The following is a 21,169-nucleotide window of genomic DNA, read 5'->3' as shown; positions in this document are numbered from 1 at the left end:
AGGTGGAAGACCAGGATGGATTCCTGGCTCCTGGCTTTGACTTAGCCCACCCAGTCCCGGCCTTTTGCAGCCATTTGTGGAGTGATCCAGAGGATGGAAGACTGATATTCTCTCTCTCTCTCTTTTTCTTTTTCACTCTCTATCTTTGTAACTGCTTTCAAGTAAAATAAATAAATCTTTAAAAAATATTGAAACAATTCAGTACCCAAATAATATTTGGTATTTAAATTTCCATACCTGCTAAGAAAATTTATATCAATACTTAGTAAAAATCTAAGCATCTCAATTATAATTCTCTTTAGTTTTCCATCCTAGTAAAATTACTAAGAAAAATAAAATACAGAAAAGGATTGATTTGTATTACTAACAATGGTTTATTTTCAGATAAATTTATTTCAATGTAATATTTTTTAAATTCAGAGTTAATATCTGTTGATTCTTTAATTTTTAATTCTATCCATTGCAGATTACAATAAAGAATGCCAAAATTATCTTGTTTTTAAAAAATCAGTTTTCATTTTGCACAGATGAAAAATATTAATTGGCTCAATTATTAGAGTAATAATTCTGCTGTGGTATACATTTGCCCTTACATATATCAGAATACTTTCAGATTTTGGTTTCATGCCAAAAATATATGGTAAGTCTTTGGCCATTAACTAGAATACTTACTGTTTAAGTGACTAGTCATATGAGAGAAAAAGCAAAATTACATGCAAAAATATAGTGTGCTAGTGATAATACTAATGCACATTTTGTATATTGCCAGTTTGTGATAGAAGATTAAAACCATCTTAACTGAACCTGATTTATGGTAACAGTAAGGAGCTAAACAATTATTTATTTGAAATTAAAGCTTTGTAGAGCTTTAATAACTGGGTGGTAATAATTTATGTACTTTTCCCATCTGCAGTTATGGAAGAACAGTGTGTACTTTTGGTTTGACCTACAGGCTTATCATCAGCTTTTCTACCAAGAAACACTTCACCCTTTAAAAGTATGCAAGCAAGCACAAGTAAGTAGTAAATAATGTTGGTTCCATGTGAAGCTGTAAGTACAAAGAGAAATGAAATTTGTGTCCAGCCCCAAACAAGAGAAATCTGGGATTGCAGGCAAAAAAAGGCATCTGTTACATTGTTGCCATGGGATTTCTTTATTTAAATGTCAGCAGAATATTGTTTTATGATCTGACTGTGGGTCTCCAGTTTTATCTATTTTATTTGGTTTGCTTTATTTTGCTTTGCTGCCAACTACTTGTTTTTCCAATAATGAACATCTCATCTTTGTTTTGAATTTATACCTTTTGGGGTTGGTTCTGAGTGTTTTCAAAGAGCCCTGAGAGGAGACTCGTAGTAAATCATTGAAATGATTGGAAGCGGTGGCAGTGACCAGTGTTCTCTGAGCTGCCTGCAGACCTCAGCTGTTGGATACAGGAGACTGCTCACCTGTCTCAGGGGCAGGAAAGGGTGTTGTGATGCAGGCCCAGTGTAGCCTTGTGGGACAGGCACTCAGGGTGGGGAAGGAAGGTTTCAAGACCACCCCGAAGCCAAATAGAGGAGGAAGGAAATAAAACAGAGGAGGGAAACAGAGGATACTCTGCAAAGGGAGATGGAGAGGCCTGTTCTGGGGGAGGAAGGAGAGGGAACAGAATTATGACTTGAGCTGACTTATCTTTCCAGTTCTTTATTCTTAAGTTCTTCTGATCTTTTATGGAGAGAAGTCTCCAAGCCTAGAAAACTGCTTATCACTTCTCTATCTGTTGATGACTTAAATGATTCTTAGAATCCAGAATAACCCCACTCCAGAGGACCTCCCCCTGAACAGTGCTGGGGAAACTAGCTTGGTCATCTCGTTTATTATCTCATAAACTTACTCAGGACATCAGAGCATCCTGCTGCATGTTCTTACGGCCACCACCCTGACTCTGGCATTCATGTGCTTTGTAAATCAGCGATAGAGCTTTGTGCTGTTTACCATGAGGATAAGGCCTCAGCTCCTAAGAGCCCAGATCTGTCTCCATGAAATCCTAAAATTATATCTCTGATTAACCAGACCACTTTCTGAGACCACACAGTTGACCGTTCTGCTGTTAATACTTTACCTGTGATTCTGTATGTGTGCTCCTCTCTATAACCTGTGGCCCCTGTGTGCTCAAGTACCATCTGTTATTTTTATTGTTTTCATTACTACAAAGAGTACTCCTCCAAAGATCTTCAGAGGCTCAATTAAGTGAGGCTATGTTCGTTAATAATAACTACTTCCATGCATTTACAAAAGAGGAGTTTCTTTTTGAGCTTGGAAGAAGTAGTTATCTCTTAACACCATAGTGTAGGAATAAAAGCTGTTCACTCTAACAACAGCTTGCCAGGGGGATCACATACCAGCACTAAGATTTGGAGACCAGCTTGCCACCACAGACAACACTACAGCTTTTTGACATCACATACATACTTCAGTGAGACAGCACTGTAATATAATGAAAGATTCATGGGTTTTACTGTCTTTTGTACCTTCTTCCATCCCTGTGAAATCTTTCAAACTAATTGTGTCCCCAGAATAAAACTACCTTTGAATCTACCACTCTACATAGAATGCACTTTGATTTAAATTCTTTTAAATTTTTAGTTGACAAGTAATTGTGCATATGTATAGGTACAGTATGACATTTCAATACATGGATGCAAAGTGTAATGATCAGATCAAGGGACTTGGCATAGCCATTCTTCAGACATTATCATTTCTTTGTACTGGGGACATTCCAAATCCTCTCTACTGGATATCTCTAAATGTACAATTTATTGTGAACCATATTTGCCCTTCTTTGCTACACTCAGTAGTGGGATTGCTGGATTATATGTAATTCAATTTCTAGGTTTTTGAGGAAAATCTACTGTTTTCCCTAACAGTTGTACAAATTTACATTCCTACCAATAGTATTGAAGAACTCTCCTTCCTTCACATTCTTGTCAGCATTGGTTGTTAGCTTTTTGGTAATAGCCATTATAACAGGTTTGATTTGAAATTCCCTGCTGATTAGTGATATTGAGCATTTTTTCATGGACTTGTTTGCCACTTGTGTGTGTGTTCTTTTGAGAGAGGTCAATTCATGTCACTTGTCCATTTTCAAATCAGATTATTGGTTTATCTGCAGTTGAGTTGTTTGAGTTCCTTGTGTAGCCTAGATACTAATCCCGTGTCAGATGAATAGTTTGCAAATATTTTCTGATATTCTACATCTGCTGATCACTTCCTTTGCTATGCAAAACCTTTTTATTTTTTTGTTATCCCATTTGTTAATTTTTGCTGTAATTTGTGATCACATCCAACTTTTCTTCTTCTTTTTTTGTCCAGATGAGTGTCCTGTACTAGTTCCTCTGTTTTCTTCTAATAGTTTCAGTTTCAGGCCTTATTTTAAAATCTTTAATCCACTGAGAGTTGATTTTTGTGTATGAGGAGAGATGCAAGAGGGGAGTCTAATTTTTTTTGTTGTTTGTTTTTGCATATAAATATTCAGTTTTCCAGCACCATTTATGTATTAAAGAGACTGTCCTTTCTCTGACGTATGTTCTTGCTGCCATTGTTGATAATCAGCTCTAAATACAAGGATTTATTTCTTTGTTCTCTATTCTGCTACACTGGTCTATGTGTTGTTTTCATGCCAGTACCATGCTGTTTGGTTGCTATAGCTTTGTGGTATGTTTTGAAGTAATGTATTATGATGCCTCCAACTTTGTTATTTCTACTCAGGGTTGCTTAATCTATTTGGTGTCTTTTGTGGTTCCATACAGATTTTAAGTTTTTTTTTTTCTGTTTCTGTGGAGAATAGCATTGGTATTTTGATAGAATTGTATTGAATCTGTAAATCACCTTGGATAGTATGGACATTGTAACAATATTCTTCTAATCCATTATCATGGGATGTCTCTCCATTTTTTAAAAAAAAGTCCTGTTTAATTTCTGTTACATTGATTTATGTTTTTTTTTTTTTTTAATTTTGTTGACAGGCAGAGTGGACAGTGAGAGAGAGAGACAGAGAGAAAGGTCTTCCTTTGCCGTTGGTTCACCCTCCAATAGCCACCACGGCCAGCGCGCTACAGCCGGCGAGCTGCGCTGATCCGATGGCAGGAGCCAGGTGCTTCTCCTGGTCTCCCATGGGGTGCAGGGCCCAAGCACTTGGGCCATCCTCCACTGCACTCCCTGGCCACAGCAGAGAGCTGGCCTGGAAGAGGGGCAGCCGGGACAGAATCTGGCGCCCCGACCGGGACTAGAACCCGGTGTGCCGGCGCCGCAGGCGGAGGATTAGCCTAGTGAGCCGTGGCGCCGGCCTATGTGTTGTTTTTATGCCAGTACCGTACTTTCATTAATGTTTGTAATTTTCATTATAAAGAATATTCACTTATTTGATTACATTCATTCTTAAGGTGTTTCTTGTTTTGGAAGCTGTTGTAAATGGAGTTTCTCAGCAGTTTTGTAATTGACATATTAAAGTAGTACTGATTTTATGTGTTGATTTTCTATCGTACAACCTTACTGAATTCATACATGATTTAGAGCAGGTTCTGTGTGTGACTTCTTTAGGTTTTTCTGTGTATAAATCATGTCAGTCTACAAAGATGGTGAAATCCTCCTTTCCTATTTGGATTCTGTTTATTTCTTTTTCTTACTTCATTGCTCTAAGAATCCCAATACTATATTGAATAAGAGTAGTGAAAATGGACATGCTTTTCATGTTCTTTAAGGGAAATGAAATTAGCTGTATGATGTAAGCTGTGGGATATACCTTTTTTTTTTGTATTGAAGTATGTCCTTCCTACATTTAATTTTTTTGAGGCTTTCATCATAAAGAAATGTTAACATTTATTGAAATTTTTGTACTTCATTCTATTCATGTGATACATTACACCTGTTGATTTTCATGTGATGAGTCCTGTTTTCATCTGTGGAATGAGTCCCACATGATCAAGGTGTGTAAACTCTTTGAGGTGCTGTTCAATTCAGTTTGCAAGTGTTTTATTGAGAATTTTTGCATCTCTATTCACTAGGGATATGTCTGTAGTTTTTGTTTTTTTTTTTCAAAATTATTGTTCTTCTATGTTTGCTTTGCTTTTCTTTGTTACTACTTTTGAGGCTTTTGGGGGGAGTGTTCTTTCCTTTCTAGTTCCTTGAGTTGCATAAATATGTTGTTTACTTGAAATGTTTTTCTTTCTTGATGTAGGCACCTACTGTTATAAATTTCCTTGTTAGTACTGCTTTTGCTGTATGCCAGTAACTTTAGTATGTTGTATTCAAATTTTCACTTACTTTAAGAAATTTTTAAGTTTCCTTTTTGATTTCTTTACTGACCATTGATTATATGTCATATGTCATTCAATTTCCAGTGTTTGTACAATTTCTGAAGTTCCTTTTTTTATTTCTAGTTTTTATTTCATAGTGGTGAGAGAAGCCACTCTGTGTGGTACTTACCTTTTTCAACTGTTGAGTCTTGTTTTGTGGCCTAACAAATGGTATATTCTAGAGAATGCTTCATGTGCTGATTAACAGAATGGGAATTCTGCAACTGTTGGATGAAATATGCCATAAATGTTAAGTCCATTTGATCTACAGTATAGTTTAGTGTTTCCTTATTGATTTTTTTAAGATTTATTTATTTGAAAGTCAGTGTTACACAGAGAGAGAAGAAGAGGCAAAAAGAAAGAGAGAAGTCTTCCATGCTGGTTTGCTCCCCAGTTGGCCACAATGGCTGGAACTGCGCTGATCCAAAGCCAGGAGCAGGAGCTTCTTCCTGTTCTCCCATGCAAATACAGGGGCCCAAGCACTTGGGCCATCTTCCACTGCTTTCCCAGGCCACAGCAGAGAGCTGGATCAGAAGAGGAGCAGCTGAGACTAGAATTGGTGCCCATATGGGATGCCGGCACTGCAAGCAGTGGCTTTACCTGCTACCCCACAGCACCGGCCCCCCTTGTTCATTTTTTTTTTGTCTGGATGATCTGTGCTTCAATGAAAGTGGGATATTGAAGTCCTCAACTATTATTATGTTGGAGTCTCTCTCTCCTTTCAGATCTAGAAATATTTGTGTAATTGGATGCATAATTGTTTACAATTGTTATTTCCTGTTGTTGAATTGATGTTTTTATCATTAAATGGTAACCTCTGTTTCTTTTTACAATTTTGACTTAATTTTTTAAAGATTTTATTTATTTTATTTGAGAGGTAGAGTTACGGACAGTGAGAGGGCGAGACAGAGAGAAAGGTCTTCCTTCTCTTCTTCTGCAATACTCAAAATGCAAATATGTTTGTTTAGTGATGTCCCATAAGTCTCATAGGCTTCCTTCATTCTTTTTAATTTTTTCCCCCTATATTTTCTGTCTAGGTTATCTCAAAAGACCTGTCTTTAACCTTAACAATTATTTTTCTTCATGACCTGGTCTATTGTTCATGTTCTCAGATGTATTTTGTATTTACTGAGTTCTTTGGCTCCAAGATTTATGTTTGGTTCTTTTTTATTATCATTACCTCTTTTCTGAATCTCTCATTTGGATCATGAATTATATTCCTAATTTGTTAAACTGTCAGTATTTTCTTATATCTCATCAAGATTCTATATAATAATTATTTTCTTTTTATTCTTTTTCAGGCTATTTGTCAGTTTCCTTTTCTTTGGTGTCAGTTGCTAGAAAGTTACTGTGTTCCTTGGGAAGTGTCATTATCTTGGTTTTTCATGTTGTTTTGGCAGCTGGTTAACCAGTTGCCTTACCAGTTTTATAGGATGGCCTTCATACCAGAAGACATTTACCTGGTGATGTGTCTTTGGGTGTCAGTTGGGTAGGCCGCATTGGATATGGTTCCAGAGGGGTGTAATAGTGTAGTGTCCGTGTATTTCCTTCACCTGTGATCACTGGCAGCAATGCCTGGGGTTTGTGGGATTGCTCCACAAGCTTAGATGCAGCTCTCTTAGGTAGGGTAGATTGCTGGCAGCCCTGGGCATGGCGTGCTCGGCAGCTGGCGTGGTGCACCTGCTAGTTTCCCCAGGTCTCATGGGGCCAAGGCCTCTTTGGTGTAGGCAAGGTGTGACTGGTGTGGTAGCAGGGACAGAGCACCTTTTAGTGTCTGTGGACTGGGCTGCACTGATGGCCCCAAGCAGGGTGACCGTCAAGTTCCTGGGCTGCCTGTGTGCCTTAGCAGGGCTCTGGGGACCCGACCTGCTCAGGGCAGGCTGTTTTGCTGCTTCCTGGCATGAAGGGTGGAGTAGGGTCATCTGTCTGCTTATTCAGTGCTGGATGAGCCAAGCCACTAAGAGGACTGCCCAGCTGCTCCCTGGAGCCGCAGTAGGACAGACTGGGCTACCAGGCTGTTTCCCTGGTGCCTTTGTTGTGTGGCACTAGGGTCAGGCTGCTGAGCTGCTTCTCACGGAGTGGGAGGTTGGGTGGGGCCATTGAACTGGTCCGAAGGATGGGACTGGCTGAGATGCTGGTGGCAGCCTCCGGTCTGCTTCACCAGGACTTGGGTGAGGTCTCCAGATGGAGCCATGCAGCAGGAGCCTGGGCAGGGAAGGGCACAACTTGGGCTGGGCTCTTTCCCCAGGGCACGCGGCAGCCTGGATTTCCCGGCAATTGAGTGCCTATGAGGGCTGCTGGCTTCTCCAGCAGGTGTCCCTGGTGCGGGTGGGCCTCCTGCTTACCCTTTCCCATTGAGTGGAGTCCCTTGGTTCTGGATTCTCTCTGCCAGAGACAGGTCAGTAGATTCTGTGTGCTTAGTTCCCTTCCTTGTGAGGCCATTGGGTGCCCCTGTGCCCCACATCATTCTTTTTTTTTTTTTTTAAGATTTTATTTATTTATTTGAGAGGTAGAGTTACAGACAATGAGAGGGAGAGACAGAGAAAAATGTCTTCCGTCCATTGGTTCACTCCCCAGATGGCCGCAGCGGCCGGAGCTGAGTGGATCCGAAGCCAGGAGCCAGGAGCTTCTTCCAGGACTTGGACCATCTTCTACTGCTTTTCCAGGCCACAGCAGAGAGCTGAATTTAAAAAGGAGCAGCTGGGACTAGAACCGATGCCCATATGGGATGCCAGCACCACAGGCAGAGAATTAACTTACTGTGCCATGGCACCAGGCCCCCACCACATCTTTCTACGTCCCCACTGCTCTCTGGCACCTGGCCTCAAAAGCTCCAGTGGAATAGCTGTGGCATTTTCTTTGTTTTGGATCTTTTTTGTCAGAAGCATGCCAGGCACCCTTAGTCAGCCATCCTGTTGGTGTCACCTATGTGCATCTATCTATCTATCTATCTATCTTTGAAAACTACAATTATATTTGTTAATTTTTATTTCTATCATAATTTACACCAGTGTGTTTTTAAAAGATTTATTTACTTACTTGCAAGTCAGAGTTGCACAGAGAAGGAGAGGCAGAGGGAGAGAGAGAGAGAGAGAGAGAGAGAGAGAGAGGTCTTCCATCCCATGGTTCACTCCCCAGTTGGCTGCAACAGCCGAGCGGTGCTGATCCAAAGCCAGGAGCCAGGAGCTTCTTCCTGGTCTTCCACATGAGTGCAGGGGCCCAAGGCTTGGGCCATCTTCTACTGCTTTCCCAGGCCATAGCAGAGAGCTGGATCGGAAGTGGAGCAGCCAGGTCTTGAACTGGTGCCCATATGGGATGCTGGCACTGCAGATGGCGACTTTACTCACTATGCCACAGTGCGGGCCCTGCCTTAGTGTTTTACTATGCTGATTACTAGGAAGAAATAAAAGGACTTCACCAATAATTAATAAAACCCCAGACCTGAATCTACCACAAATGCTTAAATAATTTTTAAGAGAATTAGTTTGTAGTTGCTTTTCCAGATGTTCCAAAGGCAAACAGATGTGTTAATTATCATGCTTTATGACCTGAATTGTACTAACTCTTCCTCATAATTTTGGCATTTGTTTCTAACTTTCAGTTCATTGGGTAAAACAAAGGGGTCAAAACCTTGCTTGACATTACATTTAACATTCAGGAAAAAGTAAATACGTGTTTTGTGAATCAATAATTAAATTTAACCTACAAATGGACTTACTTGCATGAATTGGGAAACTCAATCACTCAATTAAAGTGACAATTAGAAAAAAATCAGTCTGCTGAAATAATAAGCACACATTTTAAAACATCCAAAAATAGCTTTTGACATGTATTATCTCAAGTAATCCTCTCAGTGCCTGTGCAAGGAAAGTACCATTTATTATCCCCATTTGCAATGATGCGAGTGCATCAATATATTTTCTAAAAATTAGTATGCATGTGTGATACATATATAATATACATACATATATATTATATATATATATATACACAGAGAGAGAAAGACATGCACAAATTTTTAAGATAAGAAACAGGAAGGAGGATGAAAATAAAACAGTAAAAATTAGAGTCCAGGAAAAGAATTGTATGGAAAATGTAGAATTAATGAGTGAAGAGGGAAGGTAAGCATGAAATGGAAACAAGGAATAGAGGATTGCTGGTGAACACAGAGAACTTTTACCACAGAGTGCCACTTAACGTAAATAGTTCTTGCTTCACTCTAAAAATTTTGCCTTATTGAATTGGCCTTCCAGAAAGTAATGTTATTTGAATGTATCACCTAGATCAGATGCTGTAGGTCAGAAAAAGAAAAAAAGTCACAGAAGTTGCGGTTGAAAGAAATGAATTTAAATCATAGTCTTGTTACTAATTGAACAAATCAGTCAGTTTCCAAGTTGGTTAGTTTTAATAAACCTTGATTTTGTGTTCTGTAGAATATTGGTAATGATAATATTCTATATGTTATTCCTCTGGACTGATATTTCTAGTTTTACTCATACAATTTTTTAAAAGATTTATTTATTTATTTAAAAGGCAGAGTTACTGAGAGGCAGAAGCAGAGAGAGAGAAAAAAAAGAAAGGCTTTCTATCCACTGGTTCACTCTCCAGATGGCTGGAGCTACGGTGATCCGAAGCCAGGAGCCAGGAGATTCCCCCGGTCTCCCACACGGGTACAGGGGCCTAAGGACTTGGACCATCTTCTACTGCTTTCCCAGGCCATAGCAGAGAGCTGGATCAGAAGTGGAGCAGCTGGTACTGAAACCGGCACCCACATGGGATGCTGGCACTGCAGACCGGGGCTTTAACACACTGCGCCACAGCACTGGCCCCTATTCATACAATTTTAACATGCACATTGATATCAACAAAGTCTGAAATTAAGAATTATTTTGATTCTCCTCTTAAGCAATTCAAAGATCTTAAGAATGCTTTAATTCTATCATACCTTGCCCGTTTTACACATACTTTTTATTAAAAGTATTAATTTCGCTTAATACCCTCCAAGTAGCAGTCATAAATGTTTTTAGTACCATCAGTGCATCTGTCAGCTTACTCACAAGAAAACCCTTTGCTGACCACTACAATTTTTTTTTTTTTTTTTTTTTTTTTGACAGGCAGAGTGGATAGTGAGAGAGAGAGAAAGGTCTTCCTTTGCCGTTGCTTCACCCTCCAATGGCCGCCACGGCTGGCGCACTGCGGCTGGCGCACCACGCTGATCCAATGGCAGGAGCCAGGTGCTTCTCCTGGTCTCCCATGGGGTGCAAGGCCCAAGCACTTGGGCCATCCTCCACTGCCTTCCCAGGCCACAACAGAGAGCTGGCCTCGAAGAGGGGCAACCGGGACAGAATCCAGAGCCCCGACCGGGACTGGAACCCGGTGTACCGGCGCCGCAAGGCGGAGGATTAGCCTATTGAGCTGCGGCGCCGGCCGCTGACCACTACTCTTTCATTGCATTCTCTCCTACAGGATTAATTTCTAAAGAATATCTCTTAGATGTTGATTCAGTAGGGCCTACAAGTGGTAAAAATATCTCAGGTTTTATTTGTCTGAAGGTGTCTTTTTTTATTTTATTTATTTTTTTTGACAGAGTTAGATAGCGAGTGAGTGAGTGAGAGAGAGAGAGAGAGAGGTCTTCCTTCTGTTGGTTTACCCCCCAAATGGCCGCTGCAGCTGGCGCACAGCGCCGACCCACAGCCATGAGTCAGGTGTGTCCTCCTGGTCTCCCATGTGGGTGCAGGGCCCAAGCACTTGGGCCATCCTCCACTGCACTCCCGGGCCACAGCAGAGAGCTGGACTGGAAGAGGTGCAACCGGGATGGAATCTGGTGCCCCAACTGGGACTAGAACCCGGGGTACCAGGCGCTGCAGGCGGAGGATTAGCCTAGTGAGCCACGGTGCCGGCCGGAAGGTGTCTTTTTTTTTTTTTTTAAAGATTTATTTATTTATTTGAAAGGCAGAGTTACAGAAAGGCAGAGGCAGAGAGAGAGAGAGAGGTCTTCCATCTACTTGGTCACTTCCCAGATGGCCCTAACACCCAGAGCTGTGCCGATCTGAAGCTAGGAGCCAGGAGTTTCTTCTGGGTTTCCCACGCAGGTGCAGGGGCCCAAAGACTTGGGCCATCTTCTACTGCTTTCCTAGGCCATAGCAGGGAGCTGGATTGGAAGTGGAGCCCATCTGGGCTGCTGGCACTATAGGCAGCGACCCCTGAAGGTGTCTTTTATTGTGTCATGGTGATTTAGCTTAGTGTAGAAATTGGTTGACAGCTCTTCTGCAGCACTTTGAAGATATTATGCTGTGGCTTCTGGCTTCTGTTGCCGTACTGAAGTCTGCTGTTGCTCCTCCTCACTGTTTGCTTTTGTGATTTTCTTTGAATTTGATTTCTGTACCTTGCCTCAATGTGTTTACTACAATTATCATTCTTGGGTTTAAGTTGCTTTTAGAATTAGAGAAATCATGCTATTCTTCAGTTCTGGAAAATCTATACTCTATATTTCTGACAGTCTTTCTACTTCTCCATTTTTTGGAGAATATATGTAAGATATATACACTGTATAATATATAAACATTATATTTGCGTTTTACAAATACTCTTGATTTTTTTCCCTTTTATCTTGTTTATTTTATTTCTCTTATGTCTTTAATAATTTTAAATATGTTTTATAGTCTGAAACTGTGTAAGTTAACTATTTTTTTTTAAAGTTTTATTTATTTGAAAGCCAGAGTTAGAGAGAGAGAGAGAGGGAGAGTCAGAGAGGGTGATCTTCCATCCACTCGTCCGCTCCCCAAATGGCTACAATGGCCAGAGCTGGACTGGTCCGAAGCCAGGAGCCAGGAGCTTCCTCCGGGTATCCTTCATGGGTGCAGGGACCCAAGGACTTGGGCCATCCTCCTCTGCTTTCCCAGGCTTATTAGCAGGGAGCTGGATCAGAAGTGGAGCAGCCGGGATTCAAGCCAACACCTATATGGGATGCCGACACTGCAGGCAGCGGCTTTACATGCTACACCACAGCACTGACCCTAGTTACCTATTCTTATATAACAATATTATCACTAAGTTTATAGCTTAAATCAGCACACACTTATTATCTCATGGTGTATGTGGGTCAGGGTACTGGGTGTGGCTTTGCTGGGTCCTCTGCAAGGCTGTAATAAAGCTGTCAGCTGGGACTGATTTCTTGTCTAGGTGTGGACTGAGGAAGGATCTGCTTCAGTGTTCCCGTGGTTAGCAGCTTTCTGTTCCTGGCAGGCTGCCAGACCGGGTGCCTCCGTGTCTTGCTGGTTGTCGGCTAACGCCCAGCCTCAGCGCTTTGCCAGGTAGCCCTCTCCATGCGGCAGCTTGCAACATGGTAGCTTCTCCAGGCCAGCGAGGGGGAGTTTCCGAGTGAAACAGGCATTTCCCTCCGATGTAATGTGATCGTGCACTTGTAATCAGATAGATCATCACTGTTGCTGCGCTCTGCTGGTTGGAAGCAAACCTCACTGTGTGTCTACTCTTGTGGAGAGAGGGTTATGAGAGGGCATGATGCTGGGAGAGACTGTTCGTGGGGGCCACCTGAGAATCTGGTTGCTCGCGTATTCAGTAGTTCTAAGAGTTGCAGTTCTTGGAAGAACTAGTTCTGCTATTTATTGGTTATGCTGACATGGTAGATTCTTTCCTTCTGTGTTTTGTAATTTTGAATTATGAGCTCTTTAATGGTTTTTTGGTTTTTTTTTTTTTTATCTATGGTGCTTCTGCTAGGCCCATTTTCAATGCTAGTTTCTTATCTTGGAGAGAAGAGAAATTAGCCAAATGACAACTAAAACCATATGAGGACAAACTCTCAATAATGAATTCTCTAGAGGTATTTTTTTAATATTACATGGAATCAGGCTATGATAAGCAGGCTGCTTTTTTCTTTCCTAGGCTTCAGAAGTGTAAGGAAACTTGCTTTTCTGTTACTCACTGTCACTATTAGATATGAAAACATGTGACTGCTTCTTGCAAACTTCCTTGTCTGGTGCTTTGGCTGCCTAGATTTCTTGAAAACCTTTCCTCTATAAAATAGCTACAAATATTAGATACAGTATCTTTTTTAAACTTTTAATTCTATTTTGTTGTGAGGCAGAGAGAGGCAGAGATAGATAGATCTTCCATCCATTAGGTCACTCCCCAAATGCCCACAATGGCCGAGGCTGGACCAGGCTGAAGCCAGGCGCTAAAAATTCAGTCTGAGCATCCCATGTGATTATAGGACCCAAGTATCTGAGTCACCATTGCCGCCTCCCACGGTACATATTTAGCAGTAAGCGGGAATCAGGAGCAGAGCTGGGCCTTGAACCCAGATGCTGGTGTCCCGAGTAACTTCTTCTTTTTTTTTTAAAGCTATATTTATTTATTTGGTAGTCAGAGTTACACAGAAAGAGACGAGGCAGAGAGAGAGGTCTTCCATCCAATGGTTCACTCCCCAGTTGGCCGCAGGGGCCAGAGTTGCGCTAATCCGAAGCCAGGAGCCAGGAGCTTTTTCCAGGTCTCCCATGTGGGTCCAGGGGTCCAAGGACTTGTGCCATTACCTTCTGCTTTCCCAGGCTATAGCAGAGACTGGATCAGAAGTGGAGCAGCTGGGACTTGAACCAACGTCCATATTGGATGCCAGCACTGTAGGCGGTGGCTTTACCCACTACACGACAGTGCCAGCCCCTCCAAGTAACTTCTTAACTGCTAGATAAGATGCCTAACCTTAAAAATGTCCTTTTAAATACATGGTTGAGGCCAGCGCCGAGGCTCACTAGGCTAATCCTCTGCCTTGAGGCACCGGCACACCAGGTTCTAGTCCCGGTCGGGGTGCCAGATTCTGTCCCAGTTGCTCCTCTTCCAGTCCAGCTCTCTGGTGTGGCCCGGGAGTGCAGTGGAGGATGGCCCAAGTGCTTGGGCCCTGTACCCTATGGGAGACCAGGAGAAGTACCTGGCTCCTGCCATCGGATCAGTGCGGTGCGCTGGCCGCGGCGGCCATTGGAGGGTGAACCAACGGCAAAGGAAGACCTTTCTCTCTCTCTCTCTCACTGTCCACTCTGCCTGTCAAAAAAATAAAAAATAAATAAAAAAAATACATGGTTGAGATAGTAAGGGAAATCACCATGGGCTTAGGATTAAGGAGTGTGGTAAAAAGTATGGCACTAAGCATGAACCGATGCTGAGACTGCCATGGGGTAAACCAAAAGCAAAAAGAGCCACAGGTACAGGAGACCAGGCCTTGGACCCTCATACTATGAAAAAATTACCCTGAGACCCGCATATGTGCCAAAATCCTTAAAGGGGCACACAAAGAATGAAATGTAGAATAGAAAAATAGAAACGTACATGCTGTTGAATATATTTTAAAAATTTATATATAAGTATAACATATTTTTATGCTAACTTTTATAGATAAAAAGAAACTAGGCTTCTGGATTGTAAACTTTGTCAAGGTTGCATAGCCAGTGACAAAATCGAGCTCAGTTGGGAGATACAGAAGCAATGCTGCGCCTTTCTCTCTCTGTTACATGAAAGTATTCAAGTCTACCTCATAGAACGTCTGGTAGGGTCACACAAGATGGTGTAGGTGGGAGTATTTTGTAGTGTAGCATGGTGCTGTATAGAGTACTCTATGGAATAAATAAATGATACTAATATTATTAGGGTCAGTTCTCAAGATTCTATCAATTACCTAGGTCAGTAGGTACTCACTTCACCAATACTAGAACTTATTCTGAGTTTAAAACTACAGTTAAATAAAAATATGCTACATGGAATCATAACCTTTTAAGAATCTCAGTTTTTTGTCTATTAACATTCACAGAGAACTTGTTTTGTGCCAAGCAATGTACTGTGAATAGGAAGATGATTAGGACAAAGTTCTTGGCTTAAAGAACCCACACTCTAGTGTGGGAAAGAGGGAATTACTCAAGAACTTCAATCATGTTTAAAGCAAAACATTACCCTTCCCTCACCCCACCCCACCAAAACCAAACCAAACCAAACCAAACCAAACCAGATAACAGCATCTGAACTGAACAAGGAGTAAGTTCCTTCTGTACAGAAGATAGCAATTGGTGATCGTTTTCTCAAATAGTCATCAGCCCCTTTTCAAATACCTGTAGGAGTCAGGGAATGATTCCCTTTATTCTCATTTTTGAGCCAAAAGCTGCTATTATTTAGTCTTATTCACGCACTGTAAAATAACACATAATAAATCTCTCTTTTGGTGACAACCCTTTATACAAACACAAAACAATGGTAGTGCACTATTTTATCTATATGAACAATTTCAGACCAAACCTCAAGTCTTTCCAGTATCGTCAACCCTGGCTAGATGCAGTTTTGACATTTGGAAGTCCTCCTCCTGATGTCTCCACCCAGTGATCTGACAGCTGGAAAACACTCTCTGGCCTAAAGCTCTGCTCAGAGACTCTTGTTTCTATGTACACACATTGCCACAAAGAAGTCACTTGATGGTCCCGTGGCAAATAAGTCAGTTCAAATGACTCCTCCCACCTTCCCAGGGTTTGCAGTAAAGTCACAAGTTCACTCTTGTGCTTGCAAGATTTCACAAGAGAAAAAGGAAACACAAGTCAGTAAACGTCACCAGACCTATATCAGGCGTGAGTGTTTTTAGGAAGCCATAAATTGAGGTGCAGTAGCAATGGAGAATTCATTAATGTGTTCATTCAGCAATTATTGATTATTATCCTCATCCTTTCTGGCGCTAAATACTTTCAGTGCCCTGTTAGGTAGGTGATCTTAGATACAGCGTGCACCCAAATGAGGTTAATACCAGGTTGTGCAGTGCAGCCCTGCCTGTGGGTTCTGCAGTTATGTCAGTTTGTTTCCTTTGCTCCTGCTCCTATGGCTGTTACTCCAGAAACAGGAAATTGGTGTAAACTGAGTAACAGAGCAGCAGTTACAGGCACTCATTTCCTAGCCTACAAACTCTCACTGAGGGTCAGTGTTCGACTTCAGTGTTTTGGATGCCAGTTGAGAGCCTCTCGTCCTGTGTCAGGATGCTCGGATTTGGTCCCTAGCTCCAGCTCCTGACGTCAGCTTCTCAGGAGGCAGCGGTGATGCCTCACGTGAGTGGGCTCCTACCAGCTATGTGGGAGACGTGGGTTGAATTTTTAGCTCTTGGCTTCATGGGCGACGTTGTGGGCATTTATGGAGTGAAACAGTGGATGGGAGCTCTCTCTGTCTGCATCTCAAATAAGTAAATACACATTTTAAAAACCCCTTTTGTTGATATTTCTGTAAACATTTGTCAAATATCTGCCATATCCTAGGCTCGCATGATCACACTGGCGAACAAAGCACACACAGGTGCTCCCCTTAAGTACACTTTCTGTCCAGGTTTAAGAATCTGCTATCTTTTGCCCACCTTTCCAGAGAACCCTGGAAAAGCTGAGAAAGAGACCATGCAAGCCCTTCCCATTAAGTTTGGATTGTCCTGACAATGTTCCCCAGAGAAGTCTGAGCTAACTTTAAATAACCAAGACCTTGGGTGTTACCACAGATTCCTTTGAAAACCTTTTTATGACACAAGAGAGGTAGTGTTGAAGATGTTTGTCCGATCATTAGCTTGTTTTTTTCTTTGCTCACTGTCATCCATTACCTTAATTGTTTAGCTTCTCTTTCCTTGGTGTTTGCAGGGCTTCAGTACTTCAGGGTGGTCCTGACATTTTCGTTAAAGTGCTATGAGCTAAGTGCTCATTCTCTGGGCGATGGTGTATTTTCAGGTGCATTAACAGAGCTCTTTTTTTTCTTTACTCTATGGCAGCATTAAGAACCAAACTGCACTTCCTGAAAGATGAATGGGCATAGGTGAGCGATGAGGTTGTGTGGTATTGAATGTGGAAAATCATGTACTTCTTTATAGCGTCATGGTAGATTTCACTGTTTTCATAATTAGGTTGTTTCTTGAGTGCTGAGCAATTACTGTTCCAGCTTTGTTTCATTATTTGTTTTTGTTACCAGAGAGATGGTGTCCCAAGTAGCAGTCAGGGTTGGATTCCCGGGCGCTGTGAATCACTGGGCACAGAATCGGCATCTGTGTGTGTGTGTGTGTGCGCGCGCACGTGCGTGTGCATGTGTGTGTATGTGCACATGTGCTGGGGAAGTGCATTTAGGAAAAACATTTGGTGTAGCCAGCTTCCTGGCTTAGAGTTGCCCATTCGTTTGCCCTATTGCTGATGTTTGTGCTAGCCACCCACACTCAGTTTTAAAGATCTCAAAACGCTATAGGGGCCGGCGCCACGGCTCACTAGGCTAATACTCCGCCTTGCGGCGCCGGCACACCGGGTTCTAGTCCCGATCAGGGTGCCAGATTCTGTCCCGGTTGCCCCTCTTCCAGGCCAGCTCTCCGCTGTGGCCAGGGAGTGCAGTGGAGGATGGCCCAAGTCCTTGGGCCCTGCACCCCATGGGAGACCAGGATAAGCACCTGGCTCCTGCCAGTGGATCGGTGCGGTGCGCTGGCCGCAGCGGCCATTGGAGAGTGAACCAATGGCAAAGGAAGACCTTTCTCTCTGTCTCTCTCTCTCACTGTCCACTCTGCCTGTCCAAAAAAAAAAAAAAAAAAAAAAAAAAAAAGTCACTGATCATTTGGATGTGATGGCCAGCTGGGTATTTTATCTTTATAATTATTTATGTGAAAATAGTTTTAATGAGCCACAGGATCTCGTGATGAAACATCACTCACATCAGTAATGTCCAGTGTTCTGTCTTTGTAGACATACTATGTTTGTAGGCCAAGCTTGCTCTCAATAAAGAGCCCTTGGTAAATCTCCCTGGAGCAACAGTGAAATATCCCTGTCCTCCCCTCCCCTACCCAAGGAACCTAAAAATCAGGTTGCTTTTTGAAACTTAAACTCTGAAATCAATATGTAATCATTCAAAACAGAGAGAAGCAGTTGTCTAGGGCCAGAATGGCTTCACAGACTTGCGAGGTTTGTACTGAGGGTCCCAGCACGTCTAAAGAAAGAATGTCCCAGGCAAGAAGAGGCCTTGGTCAGCAGTGGCTTCCCAGAGAGGGAAGTGCCACGCTCTCACAGCACCATCCTGAGCTGCCTGTTGCTCCGAGCATCTGGTCATCCGGGTCATGTTCCTGGGATCATGCAGCTAGCGCGCCTTGTTCATGTGAGCTTGCTCCCCAAGGTGCTGTGCTAGTTAACATAAATATCCAAGCTGATTGATGGTTGATTTTCTCTTAGTAAAGTAATCTCTTGATGCCCTGGTTTCATGTGTCAGTCTTATGTGCTTTGTTAGCAGAGAGTAGCATTCCTGTAAGACGTTTTTTCTTTTTTTTAGCCAAAATGTTAATATAATCATGCCTTTCCCATCACATTATTCTTTGTTCACTAATTTCCAAGAAATTGTTTATTATTAGGGGTTAAATAATTCCATTAGCTTGAATGCATATCTTGCTGTTGTCAAAGATTTTGTTTTAATGAGTTAAAAAATTGACAAAATAAAATCCTTTTTTCCCTAGTTTGCCTTATATTGCTTAGTGATAGCTGTTTGTGTGTATGTGTGCTTGTTTATTTTATTCTTTCGTGTACTTTATTGATTTTGCTTAAAGTGTCTTAAGCAATAGGCCAAATCAGTCTTTGAAACCTAGTCTATTTTGTCCCTTGAGTTTATGGTTTGTTTTTGGCTTTACTTAACACGTTCTGTTTTTCCCTTCTGACTTGTCTTCCTGTCCAAAATGATTCAAGTCTGTTTTATTCTTTTATCCTATTGGCATTTTTGGAGGTTCTCCTTTGCTTTGAGTTCTCATTAGTAGGGCCTGAGCGATTGCCAGACATTCTCCGTTTAATTGTCATCACGTTATCTTTTTTGTGCAAGTCTGTCTCGTGTTGATCTGGGCAGTAGTCTGCCTCTCAGTGAGTATCAGGATGTTGCAATCCCTAGATCCCATCCTTGAGATTCCTAATTGAAAAATCCAAAGTCCTTCACATGAAAATCCATCTGTGGAAAGCTCCATCTGTAATTTATTCCCTCTCGGCATAGCCTCAGTAGTGTTGTTGAACTCTTAGCGGGATATGAGAGGTCATTAGAAGTCATCATTTTTTCCTCTTTTTTTTTTTTTTTTTTTTTTTTGCAGAAAAAAAAGATTGGATTGCTTGAATTTGCTCATTATTTTCTTTTTCTGCCTCATATGAACTCAGATAATATTCTGTGCCCACAGAATAGAGCTGTGGATGGATATAAAAACAGACTTCTGTTTTTGCTGAAGTAAATATTTTGTGATTTCTGAAAGTATCCTGTATCACAGCATTTATATTCCGTTTGTAAACATCTCTAGGGACTGTTTTGACTTCAGCTTTTTGGAACAATTTCATCTCATTATTTTATATGAATTCCAAGGATAGAGTTATTGAGCCTAATCGAGAAGACTCAATGTTATTTTAAAGTTTGCCTTCAAATACAGCAGTATGTTTTGTTGTTTGTTACAGGTTGGTGAGCATCTGTTTTGTGGTATTTGATTATCTGTGAAATAATCTTATTCTCTTTGGGGTCCAGACACTGAGTCAAGATCCATTGGTACCAATTTTATTTCTCATAATGTGCTTTAATATTTTGTTTTTTGGGGGCTGGCATTGTGGCACAGCAGGTTAAGCTGCTGCCTGCAGCACTGGCATCCCATATGGGCACCAGTTCGAGTCCCAGCTGCTCCACTTCCAATCCAGCTCCCTATTAATGTACCTGGGACAGCAGTGGAAGATGGCCCAGGTACTTGGGGCCCCTGAACCCATGCGGGAGACCCAGAAGAAGTTCCTGGCTCCTGGCTTTGGCCTGGCTCAGCCCCAGCCTTTGCAGTCATTTGGGGAATAAACTAGCAGATAAAATTATTGCTCTCACTGTAGTTCTTCTTTTCAAATAATCTTTTTTAAATGAAAGAAAACATATTTTTTTTAAATATTTTTTTTATTTGAAAAGGTAGAGTTACAGAAAGAGGAGGGGAGACAGAGAAATCTGTTCACTCCCCAAATGACTGCAAAGGCCAGGGTTGGGCCAGGAGCCAGGAACTTCTTCTGGGTCTCCCATGTGATTAACAGGGGCCGAAGCACTTGGGCCATCTTCCACTGCTTTCCCAGGTGCATTAGCAGGGAACTTAATAGAATAGAAGTGGAGCAGCCGGTACAGGAGCTGACGCTTATATGGGATGCCGGTGTCGGCTTAATCCACTGTGCCACAATACCACCCTCTGTTTTAATATTTCTTCTTCTGCAAAACTGCTCTTTTTGCTTTCGCATGAGGGGAAGTTAACAAGTTTTTCCCACTAAGGCCTTACCTCTTCTGATTCACTTATCAGACTGAGGTGAAAATCAATATTTGCCCTTTGCTAAAGGAAAGATAGTTCAGAATGTAAACAATTTAAAGAAAGGCTTCCTGGATCACATCTTCCAGCTCAGCTTTACCCTAATTATTAAAGGGGACTTTACTATATTCTATTTTTAAAGACTGGATGTCAGTCGGCCGGCGCCGCTGCTCAATAGGCTAATCCTCCGCCTGCAGCGCCGGCACCCAGGGTTCTAGTCCTGGTCGGAGTGCCAGATTCTGTCCCAGTTGCTCCTCTTCCAGGCCAGCTCTCTGCTATGGCCCAGGAGTGCAGTGGAGGATGGCCCAGGTCCTTGGGCCCTGCACCCCATGGGAGACCAGGATAGGTACCTGGCTCCTGGCTTTGGATCAGCGTGGTGCGCTGGCCGCAGCGGCCATTGGGGGGTGAATCAACGGAAAAGGAAGACCTTTCTCTCTGTCTCTCTCTCTCTCTCACTGTCCACTCTGCCTGTCAAAAAAAAAAAAAAAAAAAAAAAAAAGGTGGATGTCAGTTA

The 21,169-nt window shown here is 42.0% G+C and overlaps 1 protein-coding gene across 4 annotated transcripts in view; it reads left to right on the top strand.

Moving 5' to 3' along the window:
• Positions 1-21,169, top strand: part of RGS22 (regulator of G protein signaling 22) — a 145,281-nt gene that overhangs the window by 67,521 nt on the left and 56,591 nt on the right. For all 4 annotated transcript variants that reach the window (XM_051844670.2, XM_051844669.2, XM_051844668.2 and 1 more), the window contains one exon: positions 914-1,015. In XM_051844670.2, the coding sequence (XP_051700630.2) occupies positions 914-1,015 (102 nt within the window). The remainder of the gene's footprint in view (positions 1-913; positions 1,016-21,169) is intronic.

This window comes from Oryctolagus cuniculus, chromosome 6 (genome assembly GCF_964237555.1).
Source record: "Oryctolagus cuniculus chromosome 6, mOryCun1.1, whole genome shotgun sequence".
Classification (NCBI taxonomy): Eukaryota; Metazoa; Chordata; class Mammalia; order Lagomorpha; family Leporidae; genus Oryctolagus; species Oryctolagus cuniculus.
Note: the sequence above shows the minus strand (reverse complement) of the source record. Positions and strands in the feature narration are given on the sequence as shown.